This window comes from Anneissia japonica, unplaced genomic scaffold (genome assembly GCF_011630105.1).
Source record: "Anneissia japonica isolate Jap-2015-1 unplaced genomic scaffold, ASM1163010v1 scaffold287719_len1884721_cov185, whole genome shotgun sequence".
Lineage (NCBI taxonomy): Eukaryota > Metazoa > Echinodermata > Crinoidea > Comatulida > Comatulidae > Anneissia > Anneissia japonica.
In genome coordinates, this window is record NW_022715822.1 from 1,325,059 (window position 1) to 1,346,800 (window position 21,742).

Here is a 21,742-nt window from a genome sequence, read left to right on the forward strand (position 1 = left end):
AGAAGCAGATCGAAAAAATAGACTCCCAGTGGGAGCTTGTGTCTAGTGCTTAACATGTTTTTTTTGTTTTGTTTTTTGTTTTTTGTTTTTTTTTTGGCTCATGCTTTGTGTGTTGGCATTTCACACTAGAATAAACTGTACAAGTACATACCATATTGTTGTTACTTTTTAGTGAAACGGATAGCATGGCATCATATTTCGTTACTTGCTTTCCCACCATTCCGCCACCAGATTTATTACAAGTACACATACAGTGAATTTAAGCGACATTTATTTGAGCATTTATTTGAGTATAATTACGTATCCATACACCAACAAATTTAATAAACGGCTTCCTCTATTATAAACACCCCCTCAGATAAAAACCCTTCTGAACAATAAACGCAGGGCGTTTATTCAAATAAATACGGTACTTAACTGTCCGACAGACAGTGCATAACATAATTTATTTACAGATTTTCTTTCTTTATAAGGTACAACGACAATATTTACCAATAATAATAATAATAATGAGGATAATGATGATGATGATGATGATTGATGTCGATAATAATAATAATAATATTGAAGATGATAGGCCTATCAACAATTATATGGGCTGTGATATTGATAAAATTATTGATAGGCCTAGTAATATTCCTATGATACTAAATGAAGTATACGTACTGCTACGATTATTATTAATTATTATTATTATTATTATTATTATTATTTATTATTATTATTATTATTATTATTACTATTATTATTATTTTTATTTTTATTATTAATTATTATTATTGTTGTTTATTATTATTATTATTGATTGGGAAGGGCAAACATATAATATATGAAATGAAAACTGGTATGAAAATAATTAATTTATCACATCTCATTCCCGTGAAAATTTTTCATATTTATAAATACTAAATACTTAGGCCTACATGAAATTACTTAATTGTATAAATTTGGGGTAAACTTAATTGTATATTTTTTTTATATATATTTTGAAGAGAATATAGCCTTTAGTTTTCATGTCATTCGAAGTTGTTGTGCAGGCCTACGTTACAATTTTTACTACATTACCGGTACTGTATAATACAATTTGTGTGTCAATAAAAACTATAAATTACGGACATACCGCCCTCTTCAGTTCGGGAATTACCTACATCGTCGATTTCGTAAACATGGCTGACACCCGAATGAGAAAACGGCCCAGGAAAATACGGGAGGTAATAGATGGTTTATTTACTTCATAGATTTTTGTTTGTTAATATTAGGAAATGGATAGATGGCGTGCGCTATACATTAGTTTTATATTATAATTTGGTGTTACAAAGGTGCAATACTAAATTCAACATTAAATAGACACTCACTCAATCTCATCTCTAGCACACAAGATTGACGTAGGTGTAGGTAGGCCTATTCTATTCTCTTTACATTTTTTAGCTTTTTATTTTGTTACTTTAGGCTTTCCATATGTTCATACTTAAGAGAGAATACAAGCATAGTTACCAACCGTCTCGCATTTCAAAGTGATTTTGGATGAAACACGCATTTTGCAGAAACACATGCGCGATCATAAATTTATCACGCATTTAGCACAGGTCAATGCGTGATAACGAATATATGGTAAAATGTATTTAAAATTAGAAGAAATTGGTTTTATTAAAAATATAAAAACGGTCATGCAGTAACTTGAATACATGAATATTTAATTCACTGACACGTTACTAAATATTGATCAGTATGCCTATTCATTTTTGTTTAGGTAAAGAAATGTTTGTGCACATAGATATTCGGGTGCTCAAATTAAACATAGTCATAATGCACTTGTCAATTGTACAAGTCCCGGGCCCCCAGTAAGTATACCCAGTATTAATTGTCAACAAACACTCCCCGAAATTGTTTTAAAACAGCTTTAAAATGCTGAGATCGCGATCGTCGAAGCGCCAGAGGCCCTGGACCTCCGCCGGGGCTCCAGCTCTGGCCCGGGACCCCTCCCGCACCGGCCCGGGACCCCTCCCGCACCCCCCTAGGGCCTACCTATTTTATTAATATTATTTTATGTTAGAATAGGTGTATCACTGTTAGGCCTAGGCTAGGCGAAGCTTAACTGTTGTGTAGAATAGTAGCATATGTAATGACAATTTGTGGGGATAGGCCTAGGCCCATGTGCACTTGGCGAGCAATTTACAGAAAATATTTGTTAGATCACTAATGAGATTGCTGAGCACAATTTTGCCACGAGGAAACTTCACCATTTGTGGCAAAGACAAGCCAAACCAGTCACTCGTCGGAAAAATAAATTTTTAGTTATTAATACAGGGTTAAACAGTAAAATGAGAGCTATAAAACGGTGAAAGAATCATTTAAATCCGACACTTCGTTATGAAGTTACACAAGTTTAAACATACAGCTGTTTAAAGAACAATATTTGAGAAATCAGCCTTTAATGTTTACGATTTCAGGCATTTCTTAGGCAGAAACCATCACCAAATTGTTAAAAATTGTTATTTTAAACATTGAAAATGAGGAAAATAACAGCATAGCATGATGTATAGATATATAAAGGTTAGTTTAGTGCAATAAAATAGATTTCCAAAATTTTGACATTCCAGCATGTTTTGGCCATTATCTCCAAAACAGGATTTGTAACGAGTGACTGGTTTGGCTTGTCTTTGCCACATTTACCAAATTTTCAATTTTTGAACCAGGTTTTGCTGATCTCTTCTTATCTCTATTAATTACTGCTTCAGGGAATTTTGTAACAAGATTAACAGTGAAGCTCATTAGTTATGAATAGTTCACAAGAAGACTAGCACAATTAAATCAAAAACCATGTTGTAACTTCTAACATAAGTCATTGATTTTTAAAATTCAAAAGCATATCTATTATGATTTTTATCTGAAATTATAGCTAAGGTAAATACACATCTTATCCATACATGCCAAATATTTTTGAACAACAGGTTTTTAAAATTTTCCAGCCTGGTTTTTAAATACTATACTGGTAATTTATTGAGAAACAGCAATGCCTGCTGTGATAATGACTCTTAAGTAGAGGCATTCTTCTTTGATGTTTAATTGGATTATTGAGATAAGATTCTGGCAAAACCAGGTTCACCAACCTGCCTAAATGCTTTTTTAAAGGGTTTGCTGGTAAATGGGATAGTAACCTCAAGTGGTTCACCCAAACCTCAAAATCATCAAGTTCCCCACACTTTTGTTTCTCTCAATCATCACACACCCTCACCATTCTTCTTGTCATAAGTTTTAGAAACAGGAGACACAGTTGTTATGCATAGCCTACCTGTAGGTCACTCATCATATACCAACATACGCCATTCTAGATTTAATAAATGAACAATCTGTCTATGGTAGTAATTATTACCTCCCTGCTATTGCCAAAAGTCCACAGAGAGTTTGTAAAAGCATTGAAACCTCTCTTTTATCAGTGACTGATCAGCACATCAACAATGCTTTCTGATATTGTTTTATATTTTTTTAATGTGTACCTGTGAGGCCTATTTCACCTTTGTTAGGCAAATTTTTAAAAATACTAGTTTCTCGTTCCCTCATGCATCTATTTTCTCTGCCTCACCAATTTTTTTTTAAGTGCCCTTATTCTCCTTTTTTCAAAATATTAAGATGAGAAACTACTTTTTTTTTTTTTACTTGGCCTTTATTTGGGGATTTTTTCTATGTACTTTAGGGTGCTGTACCAGAAAAACCAACGAAAGAAGAAACCGCAGTTGCTAAGTATTTACGTTTCCATCTTCCAACAAAGGAAACCACGTTCATGCAAGAGAATGTACAATACTTTACAGGTAGTGATGAAATAACTAAATATAATTAATTATGGTTATTATGAACGTTTTTTTTTTTATTTTTAATTTCTCACATCCAACAGCAAGTACACTCGCCACTTACAGGATAAGAATGATGCTTTTTAAACCAAGTCTCTTTTTAATGGCTTAGGGAGTGGTGTTGTTTTGGTCGTGAGAAAAAGTCCTGCTGTGACAAAATTTGAATTTGAAAATATGTAAAATCAGTGTTTTATTGTATGTCCTTGTATGAGGACAAATAAAATTTCTTGTATTTTATATTAGACATAAAAATATTGATAGAATGTACCTTGTGCCTAGTACAGAATGTGCCTAGTACTGTAAAATACTGTAAGTCTGCATATTTCTTAATAAACCGGTAATTGACCTTACCAGGTAGGATTGCAAAAACCTCGCAAGTAATTCGGATGGGAATTGAACCCAGAACCTCCAAATAACTACTCTAGCTTGCGCTTAGTAAATAGAACTACAGTATTATATCATTGCAGTTTATTGCATTCTATTCTACGAATTTTTTAAAACCAATTACAAATTGGTTAACACAAAAATTTGCTGTGAAATTCATCTTAACATAATCTTTTTCAAACATTAACATATAAAGTTTAAGCAATATAGTCTTTACAACAGAATACAAACATATTATTACAAGCCTAGTATTGGGTTCTATAGTGAAAGGCTAGAACTTTGCACTCAACAGTATCATGGCAGCCCATGTGTTAGTCTAAAGCTTGTATTTGGTTTTTTTGTTCATATTGTCTTGAACTTCTTAATTTCAAATATCAGTCCTCATTATGCCAAAGAGCAAAAGCCATATATTATGTTGTACAATAAGACCTATATCTGGCTTTATATTTTTTGTTAAAAATAAGCTGTATCTGAATGTGACTAAAGTGCTTTTTCATTTATGTTTGTGGTAGAGTATACTGTAAAAATGTTTTCTTCCATTAATCAGGACAAAAGGCTGTTGATTTTCTTCTTGAATCAAAATGGGCAAAAGGTACAAAGGGCACAGATGTTCTGTTCACTACCAGGTTAACCGTTGTGAACTACCTGAACAGGTAAAGGAGATGGTCTCCTACTTGATAAATAATACAAAATACATGTAGATATAAATATAAATGTATATAAAAGTATATATATATACTGTCTCTTATACACATCTAGATGTGTATAAGAAAATATAATTTTGTTTTTGTCTCGTGCATTAGACACCAATACAGTTTGCGGGTATAGAATAATATAACATAATGTACTGAATAAGAGTTCCGCAGTAGTTCCCAATTTGTAATGATACAAAATGTAATTTATTTTTAAATGTTACTTAGGTTGTTGAAGAAACGGATGTTCTATAGGGCAATTAAAACTGTGAAAAGGAAACGTGAAAAAGATGCGAAGAGTAAGGATAAGGAAGGAAAAGAGAAAGAAAAAGAGTCAAAATCAAAGGACAAGGAATTGAAGAAGAAGGAAAAGGAAAAAGACTCCAAAATGAAAGATAAAGAGACAATAAAGAAAGAGTCTGAGACTGAAGAAAAGAAATCTAAGAAAGAGAAGAAGAAAGAAGAGCAGGAAAAAGAGGAAGAAGTAAAGTAACAAATTAACTATTTTTTAAAAATTTATTTCAACTTCATTTAAAGAGCCCAGCTGATATTCTGTGGTCTTTCTATAAAATGACAAAATATAAATATATATATATATATATATAAATAGATAACAGAATGACATGCGCAGAAAAATCAGACAATTATTCAAAAACAGCGTTAATAATAGAATAAGACCACATTGAGAGAGAAAAAAATGTTATGAACATCCATAGCAATAATCATTTTTAAGGGAAATGAAAATATTTTTAAAATTATAAATTGTATAAATTGAAAAATACTTTTTTTTTCCAATTAAAAAATGATCACAAAAATGTAGATCAGAATGATCATAAAAAATGAGAATGTTGTTATTATTTTTTTTTATTGATTGATTTGAAATATTATACTTACTTTTATCTTTGTAATAATGGGTTTTGATGTACAGCACTTTGATCTTTTTTTGTAAAGGCGCTATATAAATACTTTTTAATAATAATAATAATAATAATTATGAAAATGAGAAGATCATGTAAATGCATAGATGAGAAAAATCACAAAAATAAGTGTGTGATTAGAAATATAGAACTCGGGGTGATGTAAAGAATAACAAAGTTCTAAAATCAATTATGTCTTTATCGTTATAGGAGGAGAACGAAGCAAACGAAAAAGAGACAAAGAAAGGGAAGAAGAAAATAGTATTGGACTTTGCGGACCATCAGTGCTTTAAAGATAACTTGGACGTAATTAAATTTTTTGTAACCTTTTTTTTTTCAATGTTATAAATTTTTTTAGCAGTATTTACTTAACTAGAAGCAGAAACCCAAGAAGGGAAAATATGATGCTTCATTGAATTGGGAAAGGAAGATATCACTTTCAGAATGAAACATTCTAGCCAGGCACACCATGCGCCAACTGGTGACTGCAAAACATTCAGTCTCCTTTCTTTGGGGAATTGTGACACACCATCAACACAGTGTGTACCCAGTTTACACTGTGCTAGATTGAGCCACCATTCTGTGTGAACGTTATTAAATAAATGGTGAATGATTGACCCAAAATCTCCTGTGAAGATATTTTAAGATGGGGTTCTGCAGTGGGAATTTAATATAATTATAATTACACTCAATGTGATGGATACAGATTATAAGGTGGTGTTGCAGTTAAACAATTAGCACACCTACTTATAACACTCTGTCCACACTATCAAATGTTATCTGACAAAATTTAGGTACGAGTCATGACATGACATCATCATGCCAATATATGTGCAAATCACACATATATGTCACTAAAGCTCTGTCCACATTATCAAATTTTATGTGACAAATAAATGTGATATGCCCATATTTGGGTGTAATGTGACATCATGCCCATATATGGGCACATCACACAAATTTGTCACAAAATTTGATAAGTGTGGACAGAGCTTTATAACTATATAGTGTTAACAAAGCTTTACTTACTGCTTGCTGGTCCTGTGACCGGGTGTGGTCATAGGGTCGCTGCGCACTTGAGCACCTGACCAGCTCCTTCCATGATTCTCAGTCACGTGCCACCATCTGGGTCTCCGCAAAGGATTTCTCAGTCCTTGCGGCGAACAGAGCTTTACTCTTGTTATAATAAGAATGTTTATGAATTGATTGTACTGTATTAATAACATTGTTTTAAATTATCTTTTATTCACTTCTATTTGTATTAATTTTGTTCTGTGTTTAAATTTCAGGCATATGTGTGGGTGTATGACCCTGTTAAGACGAAAGATTATATACTTGGTTTTACTCTAGGTAAGTATAGGTTGTCTTCACATTATACTGATTAAAAATATGTGCTCTGTATGTGTTTTATCCTTTTATTATAAGTTATAGTTCCATTTAAATGAAGTATTTATTGTTTTCATAGATATTTTGAGTTATGTCCAGAATTCATGACAGATAGAACATGTATAAATGCTGCCCTCTATTTTATTTTATCAGTGATTGCTGCAATTGGTGTCTGTATCTACCCCTTATGGCCTCCTGAGATCAAGATTGGTACATACTACGTTAGTCTTGTTGGTGCTGGATTTGTTGGATTTATTTTAGGTCTTGCTATATGTAAGTGATTTTCTGCCTTTTTTCTCTTTTTTTGATTAATTATATTATATTTTAAATCCAACCAACAATTAATATAATCCAATCATTTATAAAGCACCTTCACACTGTCTTACTGTATAATATGTAACACGATTGATACCAATACAGATACATATACAGTAGAACCCCCTCTTTTGGAATACCCCATATTAATGTGACACTTTTCCGCTGCAAAATGAGAGATAAAAAAAATTTCCTAATCTATTTCTAAAAAAATCCTTAAAATATTAAATTGTTTGAACTTTTTATACAAATATTGTGGGTCTGTGCTACCAGAATTTCACAATTCAACATTTTTTTTGCAGTCCGTTTTATTCTTTTTACTTGCTTATGGGTTGCTACTGTTGGGAAACTTCATTTCTGGTTGTTCCCAAATCTTCTCGAAGATGTCGGTGTTCGAGAATCCTTCCAACCCTTTTACGCCAAAGAATGGCGTAGTGGAGAAAAACAAGATATGGAAAATGATTCTGATAAAGAAAACAAAAAAGATGATGATGATGATAATAAAAAAGAAGATGGTGATGAAATGCAAGAGGAAAATGAAGAAAAGAGCAACGATTCGAAAAACGAGGAATCAGTAAAAAGTGAATCAAGTGATGATAGTAAAGGATCTGAGATGGAAGAAGAGGAATGTGAGGCGCAGGATGACTTTGAAGTCATCGGAAAGGAAGAAATTTCTGCTGTCGAAGAATAATAATAATAGAGTAATAAACATGGAATAATTCTTGTAAGTAAACTATTAAATATATGTACTGTTTGTAATGTTTTGGTCCATTGTCAACATATCTTCATCAGACCAATGACAGCGGGCAGAGACAGGATTTTCAAAGGTGGGGAGCTGTCTTGAGTGGTACGTAGTACCAGTGGGGGTGGGTTCGGACAAGATGGGACGCGAAAGTTTGAGGAAATAGTACTTCTAGATGGCCAGAAATTACACTTTTATATAGTAAAATTCATCATCATCACATCTCCATTATATAGTCAAAATGAAGTGCCAACAAATTCTCATATTCAGTTATCAAGGGATCTTCAGCAACCATAGAGATCTAATTAATTTTCAGCAAACATTGAGATCTAGGAAACCTAAGACAACTAAGCCTATCTATAGCTTACTACAGGTAAGCTTTAACTACAATACTAATTATAATGGTTTGGCATGGTTGGGTTGGACAAATTTCTTTTTCGTTTTAGCACAATTTTCTTCACTTTGAAATATTATTAATATTATTAACATATCTATTATCATTATCGTCATCATCGTTATTATGACTAAACTAGTAGTAGTATTATTAAACAAAACTTTATAAATGCTTGCAAAAGGATAAAAACAAAACTGAAACATATTATCACATTTCTGTATCTTAAAAGACCTGGCTTGGGATTTAAGCTAATTTTTTTGTTAAGTGAGTTTGATAAATCCATCCCCTGAGTGGTAAAGCCATTATATAATCCCAAAAATGAATTTTCTTGCATTATCGTTTGTCGTTTATTCTAATGAATATCCCACTGGGTTACTATCAGGGAGTGGGTGACTTTTATTAAGATGTTTATTGTGGGTTTCTATCAGACAGGAGCCACTGCTCCCCTGGAATACATCCCTGACAACGGGATCGATTTGGTTTTCAACCTTCAAATCGGGGTTTCAATCCCTTGCTGTGCATTTCGCTTGTGTCCTTGACCAAGGCACATTATCTGCATTCCTTCTCTCTGCCCAGGAGTATAAGTGGGTTAAAATGCCAAATGTGCTGATTACTTGCTGCAGTGTTATAGAATACACAGGACTGATTAGATGGTTGGAAATATTAGAGTGCCGTCTCTGTTCATGTTTGGTTACGAAAACATGGAAACAACATGAAAAGAGAAGAAGATATATATACAAACTCGATAATATTTACATCCAACTAATCAGTCCTGAAACTACTGGTAGAGGGCAACCCACAACACCGGGAATCGTCGACAACTAGCAAACCAGTCATTGTCAGATGAAGATCCATTGAAAACGGATCAAGACATCAAAAACAGTATTTATATTAAATGGTTTACATACAAGAAAACCAGATGAGAGTACAGTATTCGAGCTTAATACAGTAATAAATCTGTTTATTTATTATTGTTGCATTGAAATACAAAGAGATATGTATTGAGGAAGCAGACATGTAAGGCTATTTTATTCAGAATATACCTAAACACCTGTATATAAATGAACCTAAATATTGTAGAGTGTGAGATGTGTCTCCAATTTATGTTAGGTTTTCATTGGAGGTGCTGTTGCAAATATGGAATTCATTTTTATGTAAATATAATAAAAATGAACTTTATGAATATGTGATTATTATCTCAAATTTCTGGTGCCGTTGCAAAATATGGGATTCATTTGGTAATTGGTATGTAAACCAGCTCAAAAACAAACAAAATATTAATTATTTTTATATGCATGTTATGTTTCTTCCGAACTATTATACAGACTGTTATGTTTATGTAATGCTAATTTGAATTTATAATTCTAAAAGTCCAAAGCCAGACCATTCCAGATATCAAGACTAATTTTCTCAATTCTGTGTCTGTAAAGTATTTATGCCAAGCCGTCTATAACCACTGAGGAAAATTGCGTTCTCAATAGTTGTGATGTTAACAATGAAAAATGCAGCAAATTAAAGTTATGAATGACAACAAAATGAGTTTATTTAGTTTCTGTTTGTTTTTGCACACTTCCAAAAAAAAATACAATGCAATGGCATACTTGCCTTTTATTGGCATACTACACTGTGTTACTAATTTAAAAACATTACTATACATATTTAATGGTATTATCTAGAGTAGCCTACACAATAAAACAAAACAAAACTACAACAGGACTTCTCACGATCAAAATACTCTTAATTAATATCGTCCAGCGAAGTATTTTTAACCATAAATAAATAGTATATTGTTTATTCATCATTTGAAAGATAGTAAATTGTTTATGTACATTTTTGCGAGGAGATTTGACAGGTAAATTATATAAATATTATATTGGATAAATATCTACATATATAAGAAAAACATGTGTTTACAGTTACTGTTTATAAATATATCTAGCCTATGGAGAAATCCGAATTTCTGCAAAAGAAAAGAGCGATCGGCATCAATATAAACAAATCAAATGGTAGATTTCAGAAAGTTTGTACGCGCGATTACTGATTAAAATTTTAAAAAAAAACTATCAAAGATGCACAACAATAAACAAATAAACAGTATGTGCTGTGAAACACTACTTGTATTGTGGCTGGAGAAACTTAAACAAAAAGTGCTAAAAGTTCAAATATTGAACTTGAAAAATGACATTTTAGTATGTTTTGGAGAACAAGACTTGCACGATTACTGAGTAGATGATCGCAGATTATACAATTGCCAAGACAGATATGAAGATGCTAAAACGTTCCTAAAGTTAAGAACAATGAACTCGAAAATTGTCAATTGGCATGTTTCATGTAACACTAATTGCAGTAAAAGTTAATCAAAAATACCAAAGGTGCTGAAAGTTGAAATATTAAACTGACGTTTAAGTATGTTTTGAGAAACATTACTTTACGATTACTGAAAAATCCAACAATGAAAGATTGTACGATTGCTAAACAAACTTCAAAGACAATCGAAGATGCCAAAAAGTTCTAAAAATTAAGAATATTTAACTCGAGAATTGGTAATTGGCATGTTGAGTGATGGAAGATTAGAGTGACTTTTCCAAGTTTCAATATAGAACATGGAATACAGTAGCTGGGAAGTAAAATTCTACTTAAAAAATAATACAATTTTAATAAAAAGACAATCGAAAATATGAAAAGTGCAAATACTGTGCTTCAGAAAATTACTGAGCTTGAAAACTGGCAGTTGGTAGGCATGTTTTCACTGCGTCTTTTGCTGAAAATTAAAAGAACTTCAAATAACAGACAATCGAAGCAATAAACGGCAGTGGTGAAAGTCCGCAATCGAAAGGCCTTATGTTGTGTAAAACGCTACATGACGATTTCTGAACAAAATTATATAGAAAACTAAATTATATCTGGTAAATCTTGTACCAATTTTAAATTAAAATTCATTTAACAAAATCTCGAAAATTGGAAACTGGCAAGTTTCGTGAAAACAATATTTTGTGCAAAAATCCATTATGTTCATTTAAAATGTCTACCGACCACAGTGGATATTGGCTTTTCTTGAAATCTGTGTAATGTGCTATCAAACATACAGTAGACTGATTTACTCTCTGACAATGTATATTTTACAGTACCTTTATGCTTCATAGAACACAGAGAAACATATTCGTTTCTGAATTCTGGTCGTATCAAAACTGGTGACTATAATCGTACACCTACCAATGCTTCCAGATTATCATCAAAAGGTGACATGCGCGTCATTTGCTAATCTTTTCATCATTGTTTATGCAAATGAACCGAAATTGAGGTTGAAATTGACAATCAATTCTCAAGTTTTAACTTAGTATTCATGTCACATTTAATATCATTCATTTTCTAAAATTCAAACTTACCGTACCATACGCACCTGTTGCAACTTTATAGTCTTCAAATTAGGCCTATATATACTGTAGTAAATTAATAGTAAATTCCTATACGCCTTCGGTTTTCTCACAAAGATCCATTCCATAGGCTTATACATTTCAGTGAATAAGCAAATACCGATACCTCTGTTATTACCAACTCTTACATTTCAAACCTTCCAGTTACCGTACGATATACTATTATGTCATTTGTTAGATTCCATTTACTGTATATGACTTAAACAAAATCTGAGCTTCTGCTACCACCAAACTTTGCACTTTCAACCCTTCCAGTTACCATAATATCTTCTTGTTTGACAAAGTACTTATGACATCAGAATGATAAATACTCTCATTGGTCAATAGAGTCACATGTTTATTTAAAATAAATTCTCAAATGACCCACGACATGTTTTTTGCTAGTCTCACCATATGACGTCATACTCATTGACGTCTCAGAGGTTAATGCAGTTGGTTTATCACCTCCAAACCTGACTTCTTTTTATCTTCATTCCACAAATCGTCCAAACAACGTAACCTCGAGTTAACTCAAATTACAAAATAAAACCTATGTCACATGCTATTTTTCAAAGGGTGTTTTCTGATGTTTGATGGTTGAAGCCATAATGATTCTTTTCCCCGGCTCTGACATCATCACTTCCAACGTACACCGGTGTGTTGTCCTTATGTCGGTACTGTTCGGCCGTGTTTAACTGGACACCCTGATCATAATCGCTATCTTCACCGTGATCGTTTTCCCTCGAACTGCATGATTTTAAAAGGTCTCTCTTTGTGACACGCAGCCGACGCCCTAATGCTCCACACATTGAAATACTCTAGAAAACAATTAGGAAAACAGATTACTTTATTTTCCAAATAATAGTCAAGAAAATTATCTTAAAACATAAAAGAGAGGAACCCCTGAACATATCAATTACGAGACTAAAACATTGAATACATTCTTTTACATAACTTTCAATGGTATATTTAATTTGATTTTATTCACTTTCTTCCAATACATTACCAGAATACAGATAATGTTACAAAAAAACACTGAACATTAAAACATTTGAAAACAGGATAACCCATAAATTCGAAAAATAAAAACTTATTTCAAAATGAACAAATAAACATACAGTAATATATAAATATAATAAATATGCAAATTTTATAAAACAGTATCTCCTGTTTTACGACCCCTTTTACTATAAGCCTTTGATTACAACTTTTTAAGGGTCTAAGTCTAGGCAAAATAATATTGGAAACAATTTATTTATTCGTACACTATTAATTGTCAAAATTTGTTTTATTCTCATTCTTTTCTGTAAGTGGAAGCTAAAACTTAGGTCTACTTAAATATTATTTTTAAGTATGAAGTTTTTAAGATCAGTACATCTTTCACGAGAGACAACATAAAGAGTAATTTGTGATTAATGCGATAAGAATTAGGCCTAAGTATTAAAATAGTGTAGCACTTTTCACGCGCCATATTATTCTAAACTTGATGCGATAAGAATTAGGCCTAAACATTAAAATAGCGTAGCACTTTTCACGCGCCATTTTATTCTAAACAAGATAAGAATCTCTTTCTGGCTCTTAGCGATTAAATTGTAACCGTTGCAGAGTTTATACGATTTGCGAAGTTTAAGAGATGTTTCCACAAATTTGATGTGTAAGAATTTGTAAAACATTACTGAATTTATTGCACCTATTACTTACATTTAGGCCTGTACTCCGTCTAGAATTTCTAGCTTCCTTGAATGAGGCTATGATCCAGTCAATGATGAGGAGTAATATTGCAATGGCAATTCCAGCAAACAAAAAGTAAAAGACTCCAAGCATTTGACGAAGGCCAATTTTACTGGGCAGTGTATTTTTTGCTGAAAAAAACAAACAATACTCTCATCCGGTAAAGAATAATAACAAATATATTTATTGAATATTTAATTATCTTGTAGCATTCTTACACAGATATAATTATGAAATGTACAAGGCATCCGTAAATTTCTCATCGCTTGAAGAGAAACAGGATTGACAAAGGTGAATTTGAGTGCTGGCTTGAATTAATCAAAATCACGAGTTTGTCGAAATTCGTAAGGGAAAGCCTTTTCCAAAGAAAGGTGCAGACTAGAAAGATTGGTTCTGTATTATTACTTTTTGATAAGTACTGCTTTTTGAGCAAACGGGCCGCAACAAAATTGCCGCCGGACCGCAGAGCAATGTACTGCTAAAGGCAGTAAAGTGTTTTATTTGGCGCTTTAACTTACCATCAGCTCCGTCACATCCCCCTGAGAAGTACCGCTTCTGGAGTCCGTCCATGAAGTCTGATTGTCGAAGCTTCAAGATCTCCAAACTAAATGGTTCCGTGTAAAGTGAATTACGAGCAAGTCCCAGACCATATCCAATCTAAAATGTTAATGAACAAATTGTTTAAAACAGTGGATGTGGAATAAACATGATGATGATGATAATGATAAATAATGATGGTGATAATGATGTGGGAGCTGATAATCTCGTATTTGATAAACTGTGAGATAAACTGAGTTCCGATAAATCAGAATCTGCACTCTGGTATTCTGCAAATTGGGTTTCAGCAAACTGATCTAGATCCATTGATTGGCTGCTTGAGCCGAGAAGTCGGTTACGGGCCCAAATTCACTAGGGACTTTAGCCTCTGGCAAATTCACTATGCACGTTAACCCGGGCACTCACTGCGTCGTACGACCGTCGCCGACTGATCCACCTTTGACGACGTTACGCCGTTTGCTGATTGTCGGTGGCAGCCTGAATGGATCGTCATCCGTTGCGCTCGCGCGTCGTGGCATTACGTTCTCGCCATTGAACCACGTCGGCCGACGACCGTCGGACGAGGTGTGTGCCCGGTTTTACGTAGAAATACCCATGACACCGGTATTTTACATACCTTTCCAAAAAGACGGCCTACAGTTCGGACATCACAGGGTTCTATGTTAGCCTCATAGTCAAGAACAGCGGAGTCGAATATGAAAGCGTATTTGCTATCACGGACAGCCTGTATACCTTCCTCTGCTGTCGTTACAAACGAATTTTCTTTCTCCATGTAATGCCACGCCCTCAGGAACGGATCAACTTTTGCATTTTCGAAGTATGACTGTGGCTGACTAGCGGCGACAGTTCCATACGAAACGTCTGTCTGTCTGGACAGATCATCTATCGAGTTAATACCTGCCAATGATAAGGTTTCAAAGTAATATCATCTCCATTAAATTTGATTGATAGTTAATAGTGTTGACGAAAAAAAAATCCAGATTCTTTCACAATTATTATGTTATTATACAGTACTCTCTATTTATGTGATTTGGTCGATGGTTCAAATACCAACCTACACTTCTCGACCATAACTTGCTGGGGAAAATCCTGACAATTAATGTCACACTTTCTCTCATGACCAAACATATATAGATCAACTTTAAAATGACACTAGATGCTCCCTAAATGAACTAAAGACAATGATGTCGGATAGACTTTAATGGATGAGTCATCAGTCTGAGCATGCTCGACCTACGTTAAGTGTCATGTAAGTGTTTCAATGATTTGATTGGCTTCTTGTACAAATGAGTGTACTTTTTTCTGTGTGCCGCTTTGATTTTTATGTTACCTGAACCCGAAGAACAATATCCGCGCATTATATCCATGAAAATAATTTTTCTATGATCTATATCTAGCATGTAGAAAACATACCTTCACTAGCTTTTGAAACGGTAAGAAACGCGGCTAAGTTAGCCGTGTACGTTGCAATGATGATGGTGACACCTAACCACCAGAACGTGGCAACAATGCGTCCAGCCAACGATTTTGGGTTGTTCTCGGCTCCCTAATGGTAGAAAGTGCAATTAATTCAATTATTTGCTAATGCTTGTTGTCTTTTACAGTTTTTATATATATTCCGCCATTTTACTGTTCCATTTTTATCTGTCCATTATTATCGGGTGAAGAATGATAGGTCGATTGATGTTAATAATAGTTTAATTAAGATATGATAATATGCAACAGTGATGTTAAACTAACATTAGTTAATTATTAGTTAAAAGGTGATTTATTATTATTATTATTATTATTATTATTATTATTACTATTACTATTATTATTAATATTATTATTATTATTATTATTATTATTATTATATGGGATCTACTTGTTTGCTACTGTATACCCGTATAAACAAACTGTTGACCGTTACCTGTTGGACGCCCGCTGCAAATGACCACCACATGGCATTGTATAGGTTCATACTGTTACGGTCGACAAACTCATCTTTCTTCTGCTCTGGACTTTGAATATATTCACCACAATATCCGTGAGGACTAAAATAACTGCAACCAGCAATAAGGAACCCGACCAAGATAACAGTCAATATCACTGTTGGAAAAGTATATATCTCGAATCAAAGTGAATCAATATTATTCAATATGGATCAATATGAATCAATTTGGTCAATATTAATCAATAATGATCAATGTAAATCAGTTTAAATTAATATAGATCGAAGTGGATAATTTTGAATCAATGTGAAATAAAAGTATCGATGAATGTGAAATAATATGAATCAATATGGACCAATTTAATCAATATGGATCAATTTATATCAATATAGGCCTAAATCAGTTAATATACTCCTATACTACTTAAATTTTGAAACTCAATATATTTAATTGTATTATATCTTTTATGTGATTTCTATAGATATTTGATATGATTATTATATTCTGTGCAATGTATTTTTCATATGTTATATAAATATATATTATTGAATCTTTGATAGTTGATAACTATCTATTATTGAATCTTTAAAAGTTAATACATAGGCCTATCTATTATTGAATCTTTGATCGTTGATAAATATATATTGTTGAATCTTTGATACTGGCTATTTGTACTAGATTATGAGTAAAGTTTTTATGTCAACTTTGTGTCTTAAAAAATAATATACTGCATCATATTTTATATAGAATAATTGGACAAAGTAGATTTTACGTATTTTTATTTGTATACATCGCAGTATATTCAAAGCAACTAAAGTAAAGTGTTATATCTTGTAATATTATACTATTATATTAATTATTAAACATTAAAAGGCGCCCCCATAATCATGATATAACAGGCAAACTAAACTTACCTGCAAGCCACAAATCCATACGGAATGGGTCAAGAAAAGCAAAGAGACCACTTTCCTTTTTACTTTTGCTCATTAGTATTGTGAGACCCAAGTCTAGGTAAGGTTTGGTGAAATCTATAACTTGCTCTCTCTCGTAGCTGATTGTAAAGGGCGCCACCGCTATGTCAGCATTCTAATTTCACAATAATAGAAAATTGTGCACAATTATATCAAAAATGTTCACAATTGGACTTTTGGATTCATAATATAGTCATTATTATCATAAGCATCACCATTTCAAACAGTTCAGTAGCCATATGCGACACAAATAACAAATGACATATTTTATGGCGACGTTTTTAACTGACACGCTTTTGTTATTATTACGTCATTATTACTTAATTCAGAGAAATACAATCCGAGATTATGTTGATACAAGACAATAAGGGAACATTCTAACAAACCATTCGGACACTACCTATTTACCGGTAATAATTTTATTGTTAATTGAATAACAGGGAGTTTCGATGCACGACGTTAACCTTAACTTTAACGGAAGACGTCATAATTATTCATCTTGCGTTGCGGAGTACGTTAATTTCAGGATTTTACGTGCTCGACGTACGTTAGTTACGAGTTTGCGCATGAGTATTTCAATTTGTTTACAAAAGGGGCGGAGCTATCGCGCTGCATGTTGGGTACTAATGTTAAAGTTAAGATTAACGTCATGCATCGAAAACTCCCTAATAATCTCAAAATTAATTCAAAGTCAACGGATTAATAATGTTGCCGGTCCCAGGTCATCGAGCACAAAAACTGAATATATTGTTATTATAATATATTATTATATATCATAATTACATCATTATTACTATACGATTATTATTATTATATATTATTTCATCATTTATTATTATATAAATCTTGAATGTGGACTATAAACTTACTCCAATTAGTAGTTGTTTCACCATACCGTTCCATTCCTTGGTGTAGGGGTCTATATTACCATAGGTCTTGTCTGGTACAACATCAATGACATAATCAAACTTCATATTTTTTCTCAATTCGTTTAGTAAATCTATACAATATCCATAGAAACGATCGTTGGAGTTGGGGTCAACGTCCGGTAGCTCCATCACGAATGGTTTTTCCTATTTAAGATAAACAAGATGAATGTAGAAGAAATTTTCGCAAATGGATTAGGAGGTACTCATCATATAGGCCTATTAACAATAATAAACATAATAGATATAGAATAATATTTAAAATCGTAAGATTATTAATAAATATTACGATGATAATACTGATAATATTTGTGTTATTTTTAACCAAAGTGTAAAAACAATGATGTTATTAATAATAATAACAATGATGATGAATAAAACTATAGTAATAATATTAATTATTATAATTATGTTAATTAAATAATTTCTCTGGTTTATCATTGACGAATTTGTTATAATAATAATGATGAGGACGATAACGTTGAAAAGGATAACTATAGTAACGAAAATGATAATGATGAGACTATTTGACAATAATTGTAAATATCGACTATGATATTACGATAAAAACAACAATATTACCAATAATAATTTCACTAACCAGAATTGTAGTAATCCTCAGAGTTATGTTAGTGAGGTCATTGGAGCTGTCTTTTGGCAGTTCAGATGACCTTCCCATAAACTCTATTGCTGGTTCATTGAAGAAAGTAAAGTTGCCTTCTGAATACCATTCACCAATCTATAAGATTTACGAACAAGATTATTATATTGTTTTCAGTTATATCAGACTTCATTCTCTATGCCTCTCTAGGTTGCACTTGGCTGTTATTACCACTGCCAAGGCCGACCGGGTCCATGTATTCAGTTCTGTCTTTCTGTCTGTTAGCAAGATTACGCAAAATCTTAGGAATCGATCATCATAAAAGTGGAATGGCATTTAACAATCTCAGAGACAGATGATTAACTTTTTGGAAGAAATAGTCACCTACTGTATATATATATATTTGTATATATATACATATATACATATATATATATATATACTTTATATATATATATATATATAATTTATTTATTTATTTATTTATAACCTTATGATAGTACCTTTCTAAAACCCTTTGAATGCATATTTACAATGTCGTATCCCCCGATATCAGGTGTGCGGTATTTATCAAACGCTATCATGTTCATTACACCGGGACCAGATGTCTGAAAAAGATTAAAAGACATTAAATATATAAATAAAAATACGGTATATAAATATATAAATATATAAATATAAATATATATATATATGTATATATATAATATGTATATATATATATATATGTATATTTATTATTTTATATATACACATATATAATGATGTGCATATATGGTCACGATGTGATGTCATTATGACCATATTTAGGCATGTCACATGTTTATGTCAAATCAAATTTGATACTCTGGTTAGGACTTTATCCCAGTAAAGTTGATACAGTAAAATCATCGTTGAATACAGTTAAGTCGTTAATACTTGTACTCTTCGATACAATTATGAGACTGATTAGCATAGTTTTAACAATAACAATAGAAAATAATATAAAAATACTTAAGCGCTGTCCACACCATCAAATTGTATAATTTCTGAACTTGTTTTGAGTTAAAACATTCTGGCTCTAATCTTTAAAATTATTTTTTAATTGAGATCCCAGTGTTGGACTGGAGAGAGCACTCCATAAAGCCCCAGCACCAATTGTTTGATTACTTACATTACTTATATAGTCCATCACAAGTTCTCCCTGATACCAAGGTTTGATGATTTCCATTGAACATAATCTATTTGGAAATTGCTTCATTTCAATTTCGTTCCCAGCAATAATGAAGTCGTTGAGACCATACGCTGTCGCGAGTACTGCGTCGTAAATCAACATTGCATCTACCTATGAATCAAACCAAACCATGATATATTAACGACGACGACGACAAAGACGACAACAACAATAATAATAATAATAATAATAATAATAATAAATAATAATAAATAATAAATAATAATAATAAATAATAATAATAATAATAATAATAATAATAATAATAAATAATATTAATAATAACAACAAAAAATGACTTATAATTCTATACTACGTTTTAATTTATTTTGGTTAAAACACTTTGTAAAATAATTTGCGTGTTTAATGTAGATGCTTCACTATAGGACTCTTGGAGTGGGGAAGGGCTGATAAGGCGGGAGTTGCAAAGCTGAAGTGGAGGGATCGTTGATTAGGTGAGGTGGAGCTAGCTCTCAAAATAAGGTGATTTAAGGTGATTTTTTATTTATTTTTTTATTTTTTTTTAATTTTGAACATTTTCAATAGGGTCCGGGGGGTGGGCGACTGGGGGAAACCCACTTAGATACTAGATACGCCACTGAAGGTCATAAGAAAAACATTACCGGATAATCTAATGTACAGTTTGGCATGTTTTCATCAGTTCCTTGAATTTCTGTCCACTTTTCTAAAAATGTCTCATATAACTCCCCTCCGGATATTGTGGGTCGGGTTCCAATCAACCCCACTAGATGGGATCCTGGTCTGTCACATGCGTCTTCGAATAGCAAGTTCTATTTGAGTTTAAAATAAAAGAAAGATTAGCTAATATGGCTAAATCACTAGTGCTCTATTAACATTAACAGGATCGGAGGGGTTCTTGGATAGATCTTAAATTCTAGTCTATTATTATTATTATTGTCATCATCATCATCATCATCGTCACAGTCATTACTATTTATTATCACCATCGCCATTCACCATCACTCTCCGCATCGCTATCGGCAATCACTATCTCCAGGCCCATCATCATCAGCAAAGAAAAAAAACAGCATCACCCACAAAAAACTTATCACCATCACCACCATAATCATCATCATCGTCATAATTGCCATTATCATTGTCATCATTATCTTCACCCTCATCCTCATCATTATCATCATCTTCATCGTCGTCTTCATCTTCTTCTTCTTCTGTTTCTTCTTCATATCTTCATCTTCATAGTTGTTGTTGTCGTTGTCGTGCTCACCACCGCCGCACCGTCATCGTCGTTGTTACCACAACATTCATCCTCATCATTATCATCATCATCATTATCTTCATTAACATTATTATTTTTAATTATTATTAAGCTGATTTTTAGATAAAAGCGTGATAAGCTTACATCTGTCGTGACACCATCCGTAACTATCCAAACCCATCCACGTTGGGTCATGCCTTTATTCTTAGCCTCTGCCAATACAACTTTGGCATGTTCTGCTAAGCAACTGAGAATAATAATCCTAGCACCTTTGCTTCTGATGGAACGCAACTGACTGTCTGCATCTACACTCTCTAATGCGTTTCGAGGAACATAAAACTGTTCATGTGCTACAATTTTCCAATTTCGTTGAATCGCTATTTTAACAAATTCCCGAACTGAATTTATCCCTTTATAAAATAATAAAACGAGAACTTCTTTTTAAATTGGACCCGTCATTCTTTTGAATATTTAATAGAC

General features: G+C 32.5%; 2 protein-coding genes across 2 annotated transcripts; one reads left to right on the forward strand and one right to left on the reverse strand.

Moving 5' to 3' along the window:
* Window positions 1-1,136: 1,136 nt before the first annotated feature.
* On the forward strand, window positions 1,137-10,214 carry LOC117109413 (translocation protein SEC62-like). Its single transcript, XM_033251764.1, has 8 exons — window positions 1,137-1,211; window positions 3,695-3,809; window positions 4,780-4,885; window positions 5,153-5,408; window positions 6,052-6,147; window positions 7,131-7,191; window positions 7,381-7,500; window positions 7,845-10,214. Exons 1-8 carry the CDS (start codon window positions 1,167-1,169, stop codon window positions 8,231-8,233), a joined length of 1,188 nt encoding a protein of 395 aa, XP_033107655.1. The 5' UTR covers window positions 1,137-1,166; the 3' UTR covers window positions 8,234-10,214.
* A 57-nt stretch (window positions 10,215-10,271) lies between these two features.
* Window positions 10,272-21,700, reverse strand: LOC117109412 (glutamate receptor 1-like). The gene is made up of 13 exons (XM_033251763.1): window positions 21,407-21,700; window positions 20,649-20,816; window positions 19,966-20,136; window positions 19,316-19,420; window positions 18,813-18,950; window positions 18,155-18,358; window positions 17,229-17,400; window positions 16,293-16,471; window positions 15,794-15,926; window positions 14,997-15,277; window positions 14,341-14,479; window positions 13,793-13,953; window positions 10,272-12,909 (listed from the first exon to the last, which is right to left on the reverse strand). Exons 1-13 carry the CDS (start codon window positions 21,455-21,457, stop codon window positions 12,661-12,663), a joined length of 2,151 nt encoding a protein of 716 aa, XP_033107654.1. The 5' UTR covers window positions 21,458-21,700; the 3' UTR covers window positions 10,272-12,660.
* Between the last annotated feature and the right edge of the window lie 42 nt (window positions 21,701-21,742).

Bases quoted from the DNA above. Each gene is read 5' to 3' on its own strand.
- LOC117109413 (XM_033251764.1), top strand. From the start codon at position 1,167: ATGGCTGACACCCGAATGAGAAAACGGCCCAGGAAAATACGGGAG. The intron at 3,810-4,779 runs GTAGTGATGAAA...TCCATTAATCAG, and splicing joins GAATGTACAATACTTTACAG to GACAAAAGGCTGTTGATTTT. The intron at 7,192-7,380 runs GTAAGTATAGGT...TTATTTTATCAG, and splicing joins TATACTTGGTTTTACTCTAG to TGATTGCTGCAATTGGTGTC.
- LOC117109412 (XM_033251763.1), bottom strand. From the start codon at position 21,457: ATGACCCAACGTGGATGGGTTTGGATAGTTACGGATGGTGTCACGACA. The intron at 15,278-15,793 runs GTATGTTTTCTA...TATCATTGGCAG, and splicing joins CGTTTCAAAAGCTAGTGAAG to GTATTAACTCGATAGATGAT. The intron at 14,480-14,996 runs GTATGTAAAATA...TTAACATTTTAG, and splicing joins TAGGCCGTCTTTTTGGAAAG to ATTGGATATGGTCTGGGACT.